Below are 16,650 nucleotides of genomic sequence, written 5' to 3' on the forward strand. Positions count from 1 at the left end.
GATACAAATCCTCAAATTCCAATCATCGAGCTCCTTTCTCATCTCACCTTTGCACCTGCTACAACACAAAGGGATTCTGTGTCTATACACTTGGAATTCCTCAGACACCTTTCCAGCAGCCGGTTCAGTTTAACTAGCAACTCTGATTGTCTGAAAATCAAAAACATTACATAATATCATTTAAAATGATAGACCAATCATTTTATACAGAACAAGAGCAGAGAGGTATAGCAATGTACAAAATTATCCCTGCTCTAAAGAGAAACAACTTGCTGAATTTATAGCACCAATTCCAATTCCAATTCCATAATTGTCCAACAATCTCTAAAATGAGAATCACACTGATACATTTGTTGCTGTTAAATATCCGTTCAAAAGAGTACTGGTACTGAGCAGCTATGAAGCCATCAATGTGCCAGAATACCTAAATGTGATTATACAGAGCAGCAAAACAGGGGAAAAAAGGGGACACAATTTTTAGTTATTTTTAAATGCACATCACAGGTAAGGCCCTCCCCACCACTGAGAACATCTATAAGGAACACTGTGCAGGAAAGCAGCATCCACCATTAAGGACCCTAATCCAGATCATACTCTGTTCTCGCTGCTGGCATCAGGACGGTGTTACAGGAGCCCTGGGCCCCACACCACCATGTTCAGGAACTGTTATTACCCCTCATCTATTAGGCTCCTGAACCAGACTGGGTAACATTAATCGTTCCAACACTGAACTGATGCCACAATCTATGGACTCACTTTCAAGGATTCTACAACTCATGTTCATATTATTTTTAATAATTTATTTATCTATCTATTATTATTATTTTGTTTCTCTTTTTGTATTTCCACAATGTTATCTTTTGCACATTGGTTGTCTTTGTATGTAGTTTTTCATTAATTCTTAATTTTTCATTCTTAGTTTTTCCATTAATTAATTAGTCCTTCTTTGTATTTACTGTGAATGCCCACAAGACAATGTATCTCAAAGTAGTATATGGTGACATATGTACTTCAATAATAAATTTACTTTGAACTTTTGAGTTCTTATAAAATTAATGCAATATTACAAAAAATATTCAATGCACTTTATACTGAGATTGCTCTTAAATTTTGTGAATCCACTTCATTTCAATCCAATCCAATCCAGAGTCAGCATCATTGTTGTTGTTCCTTTCTGCACCCGTGGCACATTGGATGGCAACTCTGCTGTTTCTTAAGCATTTGTCTGTTTTTAATGAGGCCAAGTTGCCAGTTCGACACTCAACCTAGCACAGATGGAAAGCATACAAAGAGCTGGCCCGATTTGAACCCAGGACTAATCGCTTTGAAAACTGGTGTGGATGCCACTACACCACTGGCTGGCTATCACTGACATATGACCAATGAAAAAGGTAGAGTAGCATAGCCCCACTAACAATAATTCTGGGACTTCGACAATATGCATGGAATTCTCTACCTGCCACCTGTTTCAGAGTCATGATGGTTTCAAAAGTTCAGTACTGTAAAACATGAGCATTTACAACTGCAGAAATGTTGGGGAAGTGAAATTTGTCATCAGTGCTAGAGCAAAATGGCAATGATGAATTAGCATATAATCTTGAACACAATATAATTTTTGTTTCTTCTAAATTTATCTTTCACTTGATATTGTATAAACCAGGCTGCTAATTCAATCTGTTATATAAACATCAAGATCCAATTTAAGCTTTAAAGAAAATTATGTTGAAAACAGCAATTTTACAGGTATGCGTACAGTGCCTATAAAAAGTATTCACCCCCCCACCCAGCTTGCAAGTTTTCTAGTTTTACTGTTTTACAACATTGAATCACTGTGGATTTAATTTGGCTTTTTGACACTGATCAACAGAAAGCACTTTCCTGTCAAAGTGAAAACAAATTTCTACAAATTGGTCTAAATTTATTATAATTAAACACAAAATATTTGCTTATGTAATTACTCGCCCTCTTTAAGTCAGTATTTAGTAGATGCACCTTGAGTCTGTGTGGATAGGTCTGTATCAGCTTTGCACATCTGGACATTGCAATTTTTCCCCATTCTGCTTTACAAAACTGCTCAAGCTCTGTTAGATTGCATGGGGATCATTAGTGAACAGCCCATTTCAAGTGCAGCCACAAATTCTCAATTGGATTGACGTCTGGACTCTGACTTGGCCATTCCAGGACATTAACTTTGTTGCTTTTAAGCCATTCCTGTGTAGCTTTGGCTTTATGCTTGGGGTCATTGTGTTGCTGGAAAACAAATCTTCTCCCAAGTCGCAGCTCTCTTGCTCATCAGGTTTTCCTCCAAGCTTTCCCTGTATTTTACTGCATTCATTTTACCCTCTACTGTCACAAGCCTTCCAGGGCCTGCTACAGTGAAGCATCCCAACACCATGATGTAGTCACCACCCTGCTTCATGGTAGGGATGGTGTGTTTTTGATGTGCGGAGTTTGGCTTATGCCAAATATAGCGCTTAGTTTGATGACAAAAAAAGCTCAATTTTGGTTTCATTATACCATAGAACCTTCTTATTCCAAACATAGCGCTTAGTCTGATGACAAAAAAAGCTCAATTTTGGTTTCATTAGACCACAGAACCTTCTTATGCCAAACATAGTGCTTAGTCTGATGACAAAAAAAGCTCAATTTTGGTTTCATTAGACCATAGAACCTTCTTGTGTTGGCGCATGGCCTAGTGGGCAAGGCATCAGACTAGTAACCTGAAGGTCACTGGTTCGAGCCTCAGCTGAGGCAGCTTGTTTGTGTCCTTGAGCAAGGCACTTAACAACACATTGCTCTGCGACGTCACCGGTGCCAAGCTGCATGGGTCCTAGTGCCCTTCCCTTGGACAACATCGGTGGCGTGGAGAGGAGAAGGCCTGCAGCTTGGGCAACCGCCAGTCAATACAACCCTCACCCAGGCGACCGACGGATGACTGACTGATTGAGTCACACACACACACACCCACACCCACCCTTCTTCCTGCTGACATCCGAATCTCCCACATACCTTCTGGCAAACTCCAGCTGAGATTTCATATGAGCATTTTCAACAGTAGCTTTCTCTTTGCCACTCTCCCAAAAGCTGTGACTGCTGAAGCACCTGGGCAACAGTTATTGGAGGCGCAGTTTCTACCATCTCAGTCACTGAAGCTTGTAACTCCTCCTAGAGTTGTCATAGGTCTTTTGGTGGCCTCCCTCACTAGTCCCCTTTTTGCACGGTCACTCAGTATTTGAGGACAGCCTGCTCTAGGCAGATTTACAGCTGTGCCATATTCTTTCCATTTCTTGATCATTGAATTAACTGTATTTCAAGGGATATTCAGTGACTTAGAAATTTTCCTGTATCCATTTCCTGACTTGTGCTTTTCAATAACCTTTTTGCGGAGTTGCTTTAAGTGTTCTTTTGTCTTCATGGTGTAGTTTTTGCCAGGATACTGACTCACCAGCAATTGGACCTTCCAGATACAGGTGTATTCTTACTACAATCAATTAAAACGCATGGTCTGCACACAGATTATCTACATTTAACTAATTATGTGACTTCTAAATCCAATTGGCTGCACCAGTGATTTGGTGAGCACATTAAAGGGGTTGAATATTTATGCGATTAATTATTTTGTGTATTTTGTTATTAATTTAGATCACTTTGCAGAGTTCTGTTATCAATTTGACACAAAGAGTATTTTTCTGTTGATCAGTGTCAAAGTCAAATTAAATCCACTATGATTCAAAGCTGTAAAACAAAAAAAACATGAAAAATTCCAAGGGAGGCGAATACTTATTAGAGGCACTGTATTTACATGAACAGCCTACAGACCAAAGAGCTATATTTATACAGAGTAAATTTTAGAAACAAAAAACCAGAGGCTCCCAGACCCCTTGCTTAACAGTATTGGTCCATGGCATAAAAAAAGGTTGGGAATCCCTGCAATGAACAGAATTAGACATTTTGACAATGCAATCCAGCTTTTGATTTTAACCTGAAACCTATATTCTCCACAACAATTATTTTGGGACTAATTCCCCTTTAAACAGACTTGCTGCACATTACCAATGAGCTATTTAGATATCAGAGTAAAATGATTCAGACTTTCTATAATACTCTGCAGACTACAAGCAAAGTACCAGAAATTGTCACTTACTCGTGAACTTTGGTATCAATGGTCACTTTTTAGAGATTATAAAATTTAATGGATGGATTAGGATCAGTTTAGCAAAACTGGTTTTATTCATCAAGTGCCTTTTCTGTTTCTATATAGAAGCTCAAAATTTCCATATCTACCAAAAGAGTAACACTGCTCTGTCACTGGCCTTGGGCAGCACTGCAGTAATTTTACAACCTTAAAAGAACATACACAAACATACAGAGAATAGCAGTTAATAAAGAAATATTTATTTGTTGAATGTTCATTTGTTTGTTGCCTGCTGAGCTCTCCATTGTTTGACTGTCCATTTATTTGTGGTTTGGCAGTTCCAGGAAACTGCACGCGGGCAGTGAGCTGAATGGACATACCATGGACAACTGGGGGGGGGGGGGGGGGCGCGGTGTGAAGAGAACTGAGAGACAAATGATACAAAATGGGCCTCAGTGTATCCTGCCATGGTGTGGTTGGAGATAGATTCTAACTGTGGTAGGTCGCTTGTGAACCAAGCTGAGGAAGGAGTGACTGTTGTTTAATCTGTGTAAGTATTATATAGTACATATAATACTTTTTTTGTCTTTCTTCACTGTACATTTCAAGTCTATATGAAAAATTGGGAACACTTAATAATGGACCTGTTATTGCAATGGAGCCATTTTCTTTCAAGAATCGTACAGCTCAAATATAGAGATATTAAAGGTGGAAATAAAGCTTAGTTAAGATGGCGCTAAATGGAGACTCCTTTGCTTGCATCTTTGGAAAAAGCTCTATTTCCATCTTTAATATCTCTATTCTTCCCTTTCAGGGTTCTTTTGAATACCCTGACCTGGAGTTACACATTGACTTTGGTTCTTTGCAGGAAAGGGACCCGTTCTCCAGATTTCATGACTGGCCGTTATTCGACACACCAAGGATGCGGCCTAAGAGCTCAGCTCGCCTTTGGAGGGCCGAGATCTCGTGGCTCTGGAGATGGGCAGATCCAAGGTCAGTGTCCCAGCAGGAGTGAGAGTTGGAAGATCTCTGGCTGTGTTCCCAGAGACCTGAGATCTTTGGGCACAGAGCTCAGAAAAAGCAATGCAACAGACTTATAACATCGTAAACCAGCAAGTTGTTTGTTATGTCTCCCCTCCCGCTGTGAAATGGACACACCTTTCTCCCTTATTAGGGAGAGGGAGAGGGAGCCTGTGGCATGTCGAATGCCGGGTGAAGGAGTAGTCTTTGGGGTACTGCAAGTCTGTGTCTTTGCTGTTGCTTTGCTACACATTTGAGTGCTCGGTGGCGGGTGCCAATGCTTTTCCTTTGCTGGTGGGGGGGGGGGGGAATGTTGCTTTGCTACTGCTTATGCAAGGGAGGGAGGGGAGGTGGGGGGGAGCTTTGGGGTTCTAACATATAATTGTCATTCATTCTTTGGGGGCACTCCTCTGTTTTCATGGATGGTTGTGAAAAAAAAGTACTTCAGGATGTATATTGTACACATTTCTCTGACATTAAATGTATCTTTGAAACAATGCCTCTACATCACAAACATATTTAAAGGTCAACACAATTATTCAAATATGACATTCGTATATCCACACAGATTCACTTTATCAGTTCCTACTACTCAGGGATTCTGATAACTTTGAATACCTACAACTATTGCTTTTGATAACAGTGATTTTCATTTTAACAAAATTCTGAAATTTTCCATTCAAAACCACAACATTTCAAAACATTTGCTGACGACACCACTGCCGTAGGCGAAATCAAAGGTGCTGATGAATCAGCATATAAGAGGGAGATTGAAAATCTGGCTGAGTGGTGCCATAATAACAACCTCTTACTCAATATCAGCAAGACCAAGGAGCTAATTATTCACTTCAGGAGAAAGAAACCAGAGGTCCATGAGCCAGTCCTCAAGAGGACCTGTCCTGGGCACAATATGTAAGTGGAATTACAAAGAAAACACAGCAGTGCCCCTACTTCCTTATGAGTTGGTGGAGATTTGGCATCACATCTAAAACTTTGACACACTTCTATAGATCTGTAGTGGGCAGTATAGTGACTGGCAACATCACAGCCTGGTATGGAAACACCCACGTCTTTGAATAGAAAATCATACAAAAAGCAGTGGATACGGCCCAGTCCATTAAATCAGCAGCCTGGTCTTTACAGGGTGCTGAACGGAGAAGGGGAAGGAAAAATACATTTGGGGGCAGTATTTTCTGATCATGCTGAATGCAAGTTCTGTTGAAATGAAAATCAATGACAAGGCCTATCCCAACATGGCTCAAGGCAAAAAAGGAAGTGAGAGCACAGAAGAACAGGAAATAAAACAGACAAATCTGAGGGACACCAAATACACAAAAGAAAATCATAAATTTGGTTGAAGGAAAAAGACCAAATACACTGCTATATCACCAGAAAATAAAATAGAATGCTAACAGGAAGGTTGGGCAGAACATTATGAAAATAGTCATGGGAGTCAAAGTGCTTACAGTGAATATTCCTTGAAGTGGAAACAGATGTATTGAGACATGGAACATTAGAGTTACATCATTCAAAAGGCATCAGAAAGGTTGACATCTGGGACTAGCATTAAAGAAATATTCTACTTTGCAGGCACAAGCAACAAGCTGCACCAGTTTGCAGCAGGAGCCTTCAGTGTATCAAGAAAAACTGAAGGATAGCATCTCCCACAAAATGTGCTTTATTTTAATAGCAACATTTTAATTCATTTAAAAAATTATATGCTACACCTAACAACATTCAGTTTGAAAGAGAAAGGTGGATAGGGACAGGTTGTGTAACTATTGCAGGAAAAAAATGGAACATCAGTGATGCAGATGCAGAGCAATTAGAAGTTGATTATGTGAAAAACTCATTGTCTACTGGAAAGAATTTAAGGATCGTAAATGTAGCTGGGAAGTGATCAAAGAGGGAGGGAAAAAGAAACAAGACAAACTGTAAAAGATCAACTTCATGGATAAAAACAAGCTGAAGGAAGGAAGCAAGCAGAAAAGTCTATGCATGATCTGAGAAGTAGCATAAAGCATGGAGAGGGCCTTTCTTTCAAAAGATTTATTTCAGAAAATCACAACTTGATTCTCAGTAATGAAACCAAAGTTTAGCATACAAGGTGCAGAGTTTGTGGAAGTTGGAGATCAGTTTGTGATTATGTTTTAGATACAGTATCTGGGTTAGAGCCCAAAGGAACAAACTCCCTTTAAGTTCAGAAGGTGGTGAGTCCAATCTCAATAACATTTTGGAAAGTTGCATTAAAAGGTTTAATGGGGCAGAATTTGTTAGGTGTGTCCACAAAGGATTCCTGACAATGTGTGGACAGGCTGACTACAAAAGAGGCCAAACTGGATCTATTACTAGGCAATGAACCTACTCAGGTGACAGATTTCTGAGTTGGTGACAATTGTAAAGGTAGTGGCCACAACTCCACACCAGTACTTGGAGGTGGTACAGGAAATCTTTACTGAATACTTTGCTTCAGTGTTTATCAGTGACAAGGACCTTGACGAATGAGAGGACAGCGTAGACCAGGCTAATATGCTGGACTTTGTTTTCATTAAGAAATAAAGAAGACATGTTAGAACTTCAAAAAAATATATTAGTACAGCCAAGTCCCCAAGGCAAAATGGGATATACCATAGGTTACTATGGAAAGTGAGAGAAGAAATTGCTGCACCTTTGGTGATGATCTTTGAATCCTCAGCAGCCATAGGAGTAGTACTAGAATATTGGAGTGTGACAAATGTTATACCTTTATTCAAGAAAGGTAATAGGGATAATCCTAGGAATCCTGGGCAGAGTGGTGAGTCTTAGACCAGTGGTAGACAACTTATTAAAGAGCACTCTTAAAGACAGGATTCACGAGCATTTGGGGAAGTTTGATTTGGCTTTGTGAGTGGCAGGTTGTGCTTCATGACCCTAACTGAATTATTCAAGGAATTGATAAAACAAATGATGAAGGTAGGATAGTGGATGTGGTATACATGGAATTAGTAAGGCATTCAACAAGGTTCCCAATGGTAGACTCATTCAGAAAGTCAGGGGGCATGGGTTCCAGGGAAACTTGGCTGCATGGATTCAGAATTGACGTCCACAGAAGGCAGGATGTAGTAATAGATGGAGGGTTTTCTCAGAAATCAGTGACCTGTGGTGTTCTACAGGGATCAGTTCTGGGGCCTCTGCTCTTTGTAAAACATACAAAATGCTGGACAAACTCACTATTTTGTATGTGTTACTCTTGATTTCCAACATCTGCAGAATCTCTTGTGTTTCCTCTGATCTTTGTGATTTTTAATTACTTGGATGAGGAAGTGGAAGGGTGGGTTCGTAGGTTTTCATGACATGAAGGCGATGATGTTATGGATAGTGTAGAAGGTTGTCATGGATAACTACAGGACATCGATAAGATGCAGAGCTGGGCTGTGAAATGGCAGAGGGAGTTCAATCTGGAGAAGCATGTAGTGATAAACTTTATAAGGTTGAACTTGAAGGCTGAGTACAGGGCTAACAGCAGGATTCTTAGCAGTATGGAGGGATCTTGGGGTCCAGGTCCATAGATCCCCCACATTTGCCACACAATTAAATAGGAAGGTCAAGGTGGCAGCTGGTGTGTCAGACTTCATTTGTCAGAGGACTAAGTTCAATAGCTGTGAGTTAAAGTTGCAAATCTGTAAAACTCCGATTAGATCACATTTGGGAGTAATGTGCTCAGTTCTTGTTGCCTCATTCTAAGAAGGATGAAGAAGCTTTTGAGAGTGTGCAAAGGAGATTTACCAGGATGCTGCCTGAAATAGAGAGCATACCTTATGAGGAAAGGTTGAGCGAATAAGGGCTTTTCTCTTTGGAACTAAGGAGTATAAGAGGTGACTTGTCAGAGGCTGTAAGATGATCAGAGGCATAGATAGAATGGACAATAAGCCCCTTTATCCCAGGGCGGAAATTGCTAACATGAGAGGGCATAATTTTAGGGTGATTGGAGGAGAGTATAGGCAGGATATCAGAGGTAGGCGCTTTTTAAAAAAAAAAATTACACAGAGTGCGGTGGATGTGAGGAATGCTCTGCCAGAGGTTTTGGTAAAGGCAGAAACATCAGGATTTAAGAAACTCTTAGATAGGCACATGGATAAAAGGAATTTGCAGGGCTATTTGGGAGGGAAGGTTTAGAAAAACTTGGAGTTGGTTAAAAGATCAGCACAACATCGCGAGCCGAAGGGCCCACAATTTGATGTAGTGTTTCATGTTCTATTAAAATTTCCCTACTTTCCTACTCTATAACCCTTGCAATAAAGACCAACATTATATTAACTTTCCCAATGATTTGCTATACCCACATATAAACCTTTTATGCTCCATGTAGTCGCTGCTTATCAAAAGAACTACTGAAGCTTTCCATGCATTAGCAGCAAACTTAAGACAGCCTGATACTAACAGGAACTCTTCACCTAATGTGTTGTTCAATAGGCCAGCATTAAACTTCCATCTGTAAATGCCCTTGAAATGAATTGAAAGGTGAATCATTTCTGCCAGCAGTTATAGGTTAACAGCATTACTCTTTGTCTAGAGCTTAATTAATAGTAATTCCTATTAAATAAATCAGTGATGAGATGTGTGTTTAGGGAAATCCAGAAGTTACATTATCCCTGCAATGGTTACTTTTCCATAACTCCAAATTTGTTTAATTAACAGGATTTAAACTTCTCAGCAGCCAAAGTGACATTTGAATATACATCAGATCAGGCATCTGGAATATTAGTTCTGTAAATTAAGTATCATGCTATCAAATGCAATATACTAATAGAATTTTGTGAACAAACACAGAAATTAATTTTATTAGGTCTGATATCAAAAGCACTTCCTATTTTCAAGAACAAAAATAAACATTACTGGAATCAGAAAGAAAATGCTGGTTACTAGAAAAGTATTTATAATTGTGATCTTCCATTTCTGGCAAACTAACCTGCCAGCTTCAAATGCAGGAGATGCCATTGGGGAGAGTTCCAAATTGAAGAAGATTATGCCTTCTGCAGGCCGACTAGGTTTAGGAGTAACAAGTTCACATGATACCTGTGCAAGCACCCTGAAATCATGAAATGAACACCAGTTAAGCATCTTTTAATTTGACTCCAGAAAATAAAACTGATAAAATACCAATTTCAATCACATTGAAGTGTAGCATCAAAGAAGCTCTGTACTGTCAGAGGTGTATCTTTTAAAATAAAGTATAGTTGAATCTCTGCACATTTACAAAAACAAACTGCCACTGAAACCAAGTGGGGATGAGCTTTTGTGTGCTGGTGAAAATAAGTTTTTAACTAGGTAAACTTTAAAAACAATTTTTTTAAAATTAAAGTACATTGGTGGATTCCAGACTCTAACCAAGATTATTGGTTTCAACTGCTGATTTTTATTTTTGATCACATTAATTTGATCGTAAAAATTATCTTCACTATTATACCTGTGGACCTTTATATTATTAGTTGTCACCTTGCTAATCCTGCAGCTTTGCATTATCCCTTTTGTCAATTACTCTTTCCAATCTTCACTTTTTTCCCCCTTATATATGTATATAAACATATCCTGGACTTCACAAGATAAAAAGGCACGACTGTTGCAGTCATCAAACACTGGGAACAGGCATTAAGTCCAACTATTATATACCAACTGCATTTTCCTCTTCAACTTTAAGAGGTTGAAAATACTTATCAGAAAAGAAAGCAGGAAGCTTATAATGCTCAGTGTTTCTCCAATAGGACATAGCTAGTTAACAAGAAAGGACATGAGAGAAAGAAAATCAAAACTTGGTCATTCAGTGCCAAGGTATTGCAACAATGCCACACCAAAGTTAAGTCAAGTTTAATCCATTAAAAAACATGGCTTCAATAAAAAAATTTCAGAGTTACAAATTACACCTTCCTTCTGAGAAAATAAGTGTTACCTTGTTTTACCTAGTTCCACAATACAACAGCCAAATTCAGTTCCAAATGTTATCTTGATATTCCTATAATCATATGTCTGTCTTCCATCAAGACGCTGTTGATCAAAAGTAAAAGACAATCTTTAAAGCAAACTAACCAGCTCATAACAATTCAATAACAAAACAATATCAATATTCATTGTAGATTATGGCTTGGATTTGAAAGTTTATTCATATTTTCTCGAACATAAAGCTCCTCTGCTCACTTCCTTATTTCCTAAAACATTAGGGGGTAAAAAAAAATCAGGCAAACAAAATTAGTTAATTTATCTTAGTTATTAATTTGAAGGCAAGAATAGGAACCTCTCAGTTCTTGTAACATAAGATTACTGTTACAGTATATTTGTGTACATGACTATTCTCAATTAGTCCTCCTAATCTACACAAGCAGTGACAGAAGACATATGCACCATTTAAAAATGTACATCCTAAAATTAAGGTTTTTAAGAGTTACGTATATGGAATTTTGCTCTGTCATGTTTCAATGCACCTTCTGGTGACTTGTTCAATTTAGTTTCAAAATCTCCTCATTCAGTCCCAACAGTGGGTTGTAATGGTAAGCAATTCCTCTGGAACCCTACTGTCTTCTCAAAGGTTTCTATACTACAAGGTTTCTGTTGGAACATGGAACATTGGTCCTGCATCTTTATTTCTGGGCAGATGGGGCTCATCAGCTCATCTAGAAGGAAAACTTTGATCTCAAAACTCCACTGCTTGCTGCTATACTCACTCACAGGGAAAGCTTCAGGAGTAAACACTGAAGGAAATATCCAGAACCGGACTCCCTAAGGTAGTCCTACATTGAGTTCAATGCTGACTTGCAACTCCTGCAACACTGCTGGTACCAAACTTTATGCAGTCCTGGGTAGGTCTGTAGTCTGGTGTAGTTTTTTTTTTCCTGTGTTGTTTTTTTACGTAGCTCAGTCTAATTTTTGTACTGTGTCATGTAAAACCATGTTCCTGAAAAAGCATTGTCTCATTTTTACTATTTACTGTACCAGTAGTTATGGTTGAAATGACAATAAAAGTGACTTGACTTGATCAGTTTCTGCCGTTCCTTTGGGTTCATTAGATGCGCAGAGGGGGAGCTTGCTACATGGGCAACAGCTTGCTCTCCATATCATACTGCCCTGGCTTGCGTATCTAGACAGTCAGGATGCAGCATCTGTGGTTGACCCTGACCAACTGAGCCCTCACCCATTTTATTTATGCATAGATGTGATTTGTGAGAAGATCTAGCAGAATGCAGGCTCTGTTCTGTTAGCATTTTTGCAATATATTTGATAACTAGTAGCATTTGATCCTGGAGTGCAAGAACCAGTGTGGAAGCTACTTCATGACTTAGCTCCAAATGCATTCTATGAACTCATCCTCAAAACTACTTCCATCAATTTGATTTTGCAAATCTACTCAAGGATAAAGATCCCTATGAATATTGTTCTAATTTTCCTTATTTCGTTGACATACTTTACCCAACATTATGCCATTGTTGGGGCTCTAAAAACAATCATGAGCACTTTTTGTGACATTAGCTCTCCATGCATAGCAACTCAGCTTCTCATGGTAAGACACCCATATCATCAAATAGCTTGAAAATTTTAATTTCTAATTGTTCAATATGTAACCATATATGTGTGCCAGCTATTAAAAACTACTGTAGCTGCTTACTACTTTTTAATTATTATTCAATGTAATAAAATTCTTCTTTCTTGTTATTTTGGGGTTTTTTTTTACAAATGAATGTGTTGCTTTTTTTCTCTTTCTTAAACCAATCTCTCTCAGCACTTCCTCTTCCATGATAAATCAATCCATCATCAACTTAAGGAAACCTTTGAGAATAATTTGTTGAATATCCAAAACACTTGGTGAAACCTGAAGGAAAGTTTCAGTTGGCTGTTCAACATTGCACAGAACTGGCTGTGCACCTTGTCACCCATTCCCAGTAGCTGTTCAAAGTCTGGAGTCTAGCAAATACCCCTCCCAGGCCTTCTCTAAAGGCTTTGGAAGAGCTGCAGCCACCAGCCTAACAGGAGTCATGTATGGAGATACAAGCAACTGCAAATGCTGGAATCTGGAACAACAATCTGCTGGAGGAACTTAGCAGATTGAGCAGAAAGTGTGGCAGGCAAGGAATTGTTGATATTTGTGATTGAGACCCTGATATGTGTGCTCTGAGCATTTGTCTGATCCTAGTCAGTATTTCACTAGTCAACCCTCACTCCAGTGGAACAACTTACTCCTCCATCAAGATTAGCAACTTACTGAACACAAAATTCTTCTACCAACCTGTCCCAACATTCAACACAAACCCCCAATAATAAATGAGCCATGAAATCCTGGAAAACATGAAACACATTCTGCACTTTTAGGAGCCTCTTTTCAATTAAGATGGGCTTCAATGATGAAATTGCCAGCATAGGCTTTGATCATTGGAGGAAAGGAGTGACTGACGATCAGGATGTCACACATAAAACACTCATCCCCATTCTCTTATGCGCTTTGGAGACATGAATTACAGCGAAATCCACCAGCAGGGTCAGTAGAATAGTACCAGCATCCTTTCCAGCTCAACGTTTCTTTACATTGAGACTCTTAATTACAGCCAGCTCCAATGGGCAGGTCATACCATTCACTTGCTGACACTAGACTCCTTAAAAGGCATTCTATTCAGTGCTCTGTATAGTAAGCAGGTACTAAGAAGCTAGAGGAAGCACTTCAATTACATCTTTAAAAGACCTTGAAAAATATATCCACACCAACTTGCAGGAATCCCTGGACCATAACTGCTCAAAATGAAGGAGCATCAGGGATGACATAGAGACCCTCAAGTCTCTTCATCTGAGCATATGAAACTCAGCAAAAATACAGAAAGATAATGCCATCTCATTTGTAATGTACTGTACATATCACATTAATCTCATCTGGCACCCCGGAATGTAAAAACTAAAGTGGAAACAAGCCATGTCAACCTGAAGGGATTGACCAATCAGGATAGTATTGTGCAGCTCTGACATTTGTATACTTTATATACAAATTTTGCTCAATTGAGCACTCTTCCTTGACCTTGTCCAACAACAAATAAGCCCTGCCGCCTTCATGACTTCCAACTGCAAAAGGGTATTTGCACACCAATGAGATTAAGAAGCTTTTTGCATCTTCCGCTATTTGAATATCTTGTCGCACTATCCTACCAGGTTGTTCATTCCGCCATCTACCTTTGCACTAGTCCATCCTTCCCTAATCCAATGAGTTGATACGAGACCATAGACATAGAGGCAGAATTAGGCCATTCAGCCCATCAAGCCTGCTTCACCATTCTATGCTAGCTGATTTATTATCCCTTTTGACCCCATTCTCCTGCCATCTCCCAGTAACCTTTGACTCCCTGATTAATCAAGAACATATCGACTTCTGCTTTAAATAACTTGACCTCCACAGCCATCTGTGGCAATGAATTCCAGATACACTACCCTCTGGCTAAACATTCCTCCTCATCACCGCTCTAAATGGACATCCCTCTATTCTGAGGCTGTGCCCCCAGATTCCCACACTCTGGGAAACATCCTCTCCAAATCCACTCTATCTGGGCCTTTCAATATTCAATAGCTTTCAAAGAAATTACTATCCCCCCAATTCATTTAAACTCCAGCGAGTACAGGCCCAAGCCAGCAAACGCCCCCCTATACGTTAACCCTTTCATTCCCAGAATCATTCTCTTCAACCTCCTTTGGACCCTCTCCAATGCAAGCACATCTTTTCATAGAGGGTTCCAAAACTGCTCACAATACTCCAAATGTGGTCTGATCAATGTCTTATAATGCATTCTAAATATTAACTCATTGTGAGCTGGTGACAAAATACGTCGGAGGGCAAAGACCAAGTTGTAGGAGTACAGGGAAATAAGAAACAGCACTGATTAAAATGTTCTCCTGGGGGCCGGCATGAGGGAGGAAATACCTTCGTTGCAATTAAAGAAATGCGGTTCCATAACTGAGCAGGAACCAAAATTCAGATCACAAGCACCAAAATCTTGTTTTTTAGATCAAATAACAAAGATGATTGGACACTGTTATTACCAACATTAATAATGGAGTCCAAAAATTATTCCAGTCAACGCGTCTGAGTTAAGTTTACTTTGATGCAGGAAGGCACACGGCCAGCTGACAGTACACAACACACAGGGGCCCAGGGTCGAACACCGCCACCAGGATGAGCTCCCCCGCCGATATCACTACGCTGAACCGCAGATGCCACCACCATCTACCCCCGGGGCCCAGCTTCCCTTTCGGCCCTGCCCTAGACGTAGCCGGGATCTACTTGGCTCAGACACTCGCGAAAGGAAGTGAGCCGCCAGCAGACTCCGTTAACCGATAACAAGACACACAAAATGCGGGAGGAGCCCCGGGGTTGGACAGCGCTCAGGCCGAGACCGATCCCGAAGCGTCGACTGTCCACCTCCTCCGACATTGTGCGTGTGTTGCTCCGTATTTCCAGCATCTGCAGTCCCTCTCGTGTCTCTGTGAGCCGAGAGCCGGCTCGCACCTGCTTCTCGGCGATGGCCTGCAGGACGAACTGCCGCTCACAGTTGGATAACGGCGTCTCCCTCATGATCACACGATGGCCGCTTCAGGTCTCTGACATCATCGACCCGCGACCGACGTCAACACCCAGGGACACGTTGTTGTTACATCTTGGAGTTGGGGAAGGGCGTCTTCGGGCATTGACTACCGTACTTAAAGCTGTTTAGTAATTCCTATACTGCATCTATACCCGTCCTTTTCAGCTCCCACTTTCTCTGCCAATGAAAACCATCTTGTCTCCCTTCTTTCCCAGTTCTGACTAAAGGTGGGACCTTAAAGTTGTACCTCCCGACTTTAGAAATTACAGAGCTACAAAATCTGTATCTTTCTGAAGTACAGTAGTCTATTTTATGGTGAATGGAAGACCTGAAATATTTGGATAAAACAGTCAGTTTTCATAATGGTTTCACAACCACCATTAGGATCTACAGCATATATGTCAAACTCAAGGCCCGCGGGCCGGATTTGGCCCGCGGTGGAATTATCTTTGGCCCGCGAGATAATATCTAATTACTATTAAAGCTGGCCCCAGTAATCGAAGCGCCTATGGCGTATGATATGGCTAATGCTGAGTTTATTCAGGTACCAGGTTTTCAGGGTTTTTAGTGTTTATTCGGCAGTCTTCTTCATAAGAAACGGAATTTGTAAAGTGAAACACTTTGTAGTTATAGCAGAGACTGAGACACATGAGAGCAGGCTGAAAAAACGGAGGCAACAAAAGCTGCGTTCGCACGCGTCCGACTGATCCGGCCCGCATAAAGCTGCATTTTGCTCAATCCGGCCCGTGACCTAAAATGAGTTTGACACCCCTGATACAGTATAGATCAGGTTGTCAAGCTGTTTAAAAATAACCACAGATGCTGGAGGCTAGAAGTGTAAAGAGGAAATGCTCAGGATGCTAGGCAGCATCAATGCAGAGAGAAACCGACAGTGTTTTTCTAGTCAATCAC

General features: G+C 40.2%; 1 protein-coding gene across 4 annotated transcripts in view; it reads right to left on the reverse strand.

Moving 5' to 3' along the window:
• exosc9 (exosome component 9) overlaps positions 1 to 15,780 on the reverse strand; it is a 29,282-nt gene extending 13,502 nt beyond the window's left edge. Inside the window, exons 1-4 of one of the 4 annotated variants that reach the window (XM_073042858.1) lie at positions 15,663 to 15,780; positions 11,082 to 11,176; positions 10,104 to 10,223; positions 48 to 150 (exon numbers count right to left, since the gene is read on the reverse strand). In XM_073042858.1, coding sequence (XP_072898959.1) covers positions 48 to 150; positions 10,104 to 10,223; positions 11,082 to 11,176; positions 15,663 to 15,728 — 384 coding nt within the window. In that variant the 5' untranslated portion in view covers positions 15,729 to 15,780. Of the gene's footprint in view, positions 1 to 47; positions 151 to 10,103; positions 10,224 to 11,081; positions 11,177 to 15,196; positions 15,218 to 15,662 lie in introns of those variants that run through there. The other 3 variants (XM_073042860.1, XM_073042859.1, XM_073042861.1) reach the window with 3 other exon arrangements.
• Positions 15,781 to 16,650: the final 870 nt, after the last annotated feature.

This window comes from Hemitrygon akajei, chromosome 4 (assembly GCF_048418815.1).
Source record: "Hemitrygon akajei chromosome 4, sHemAka1.3, whole genome shotgun sequence".
In the NCBI taxonomy this organism is placed as follows: Eukaryota; Metazoa; Chordata; class Chondrichthyes; order Myliobatiformes; family Dasyatidae; genus Hemitrygon; species Hemitrygon akajei.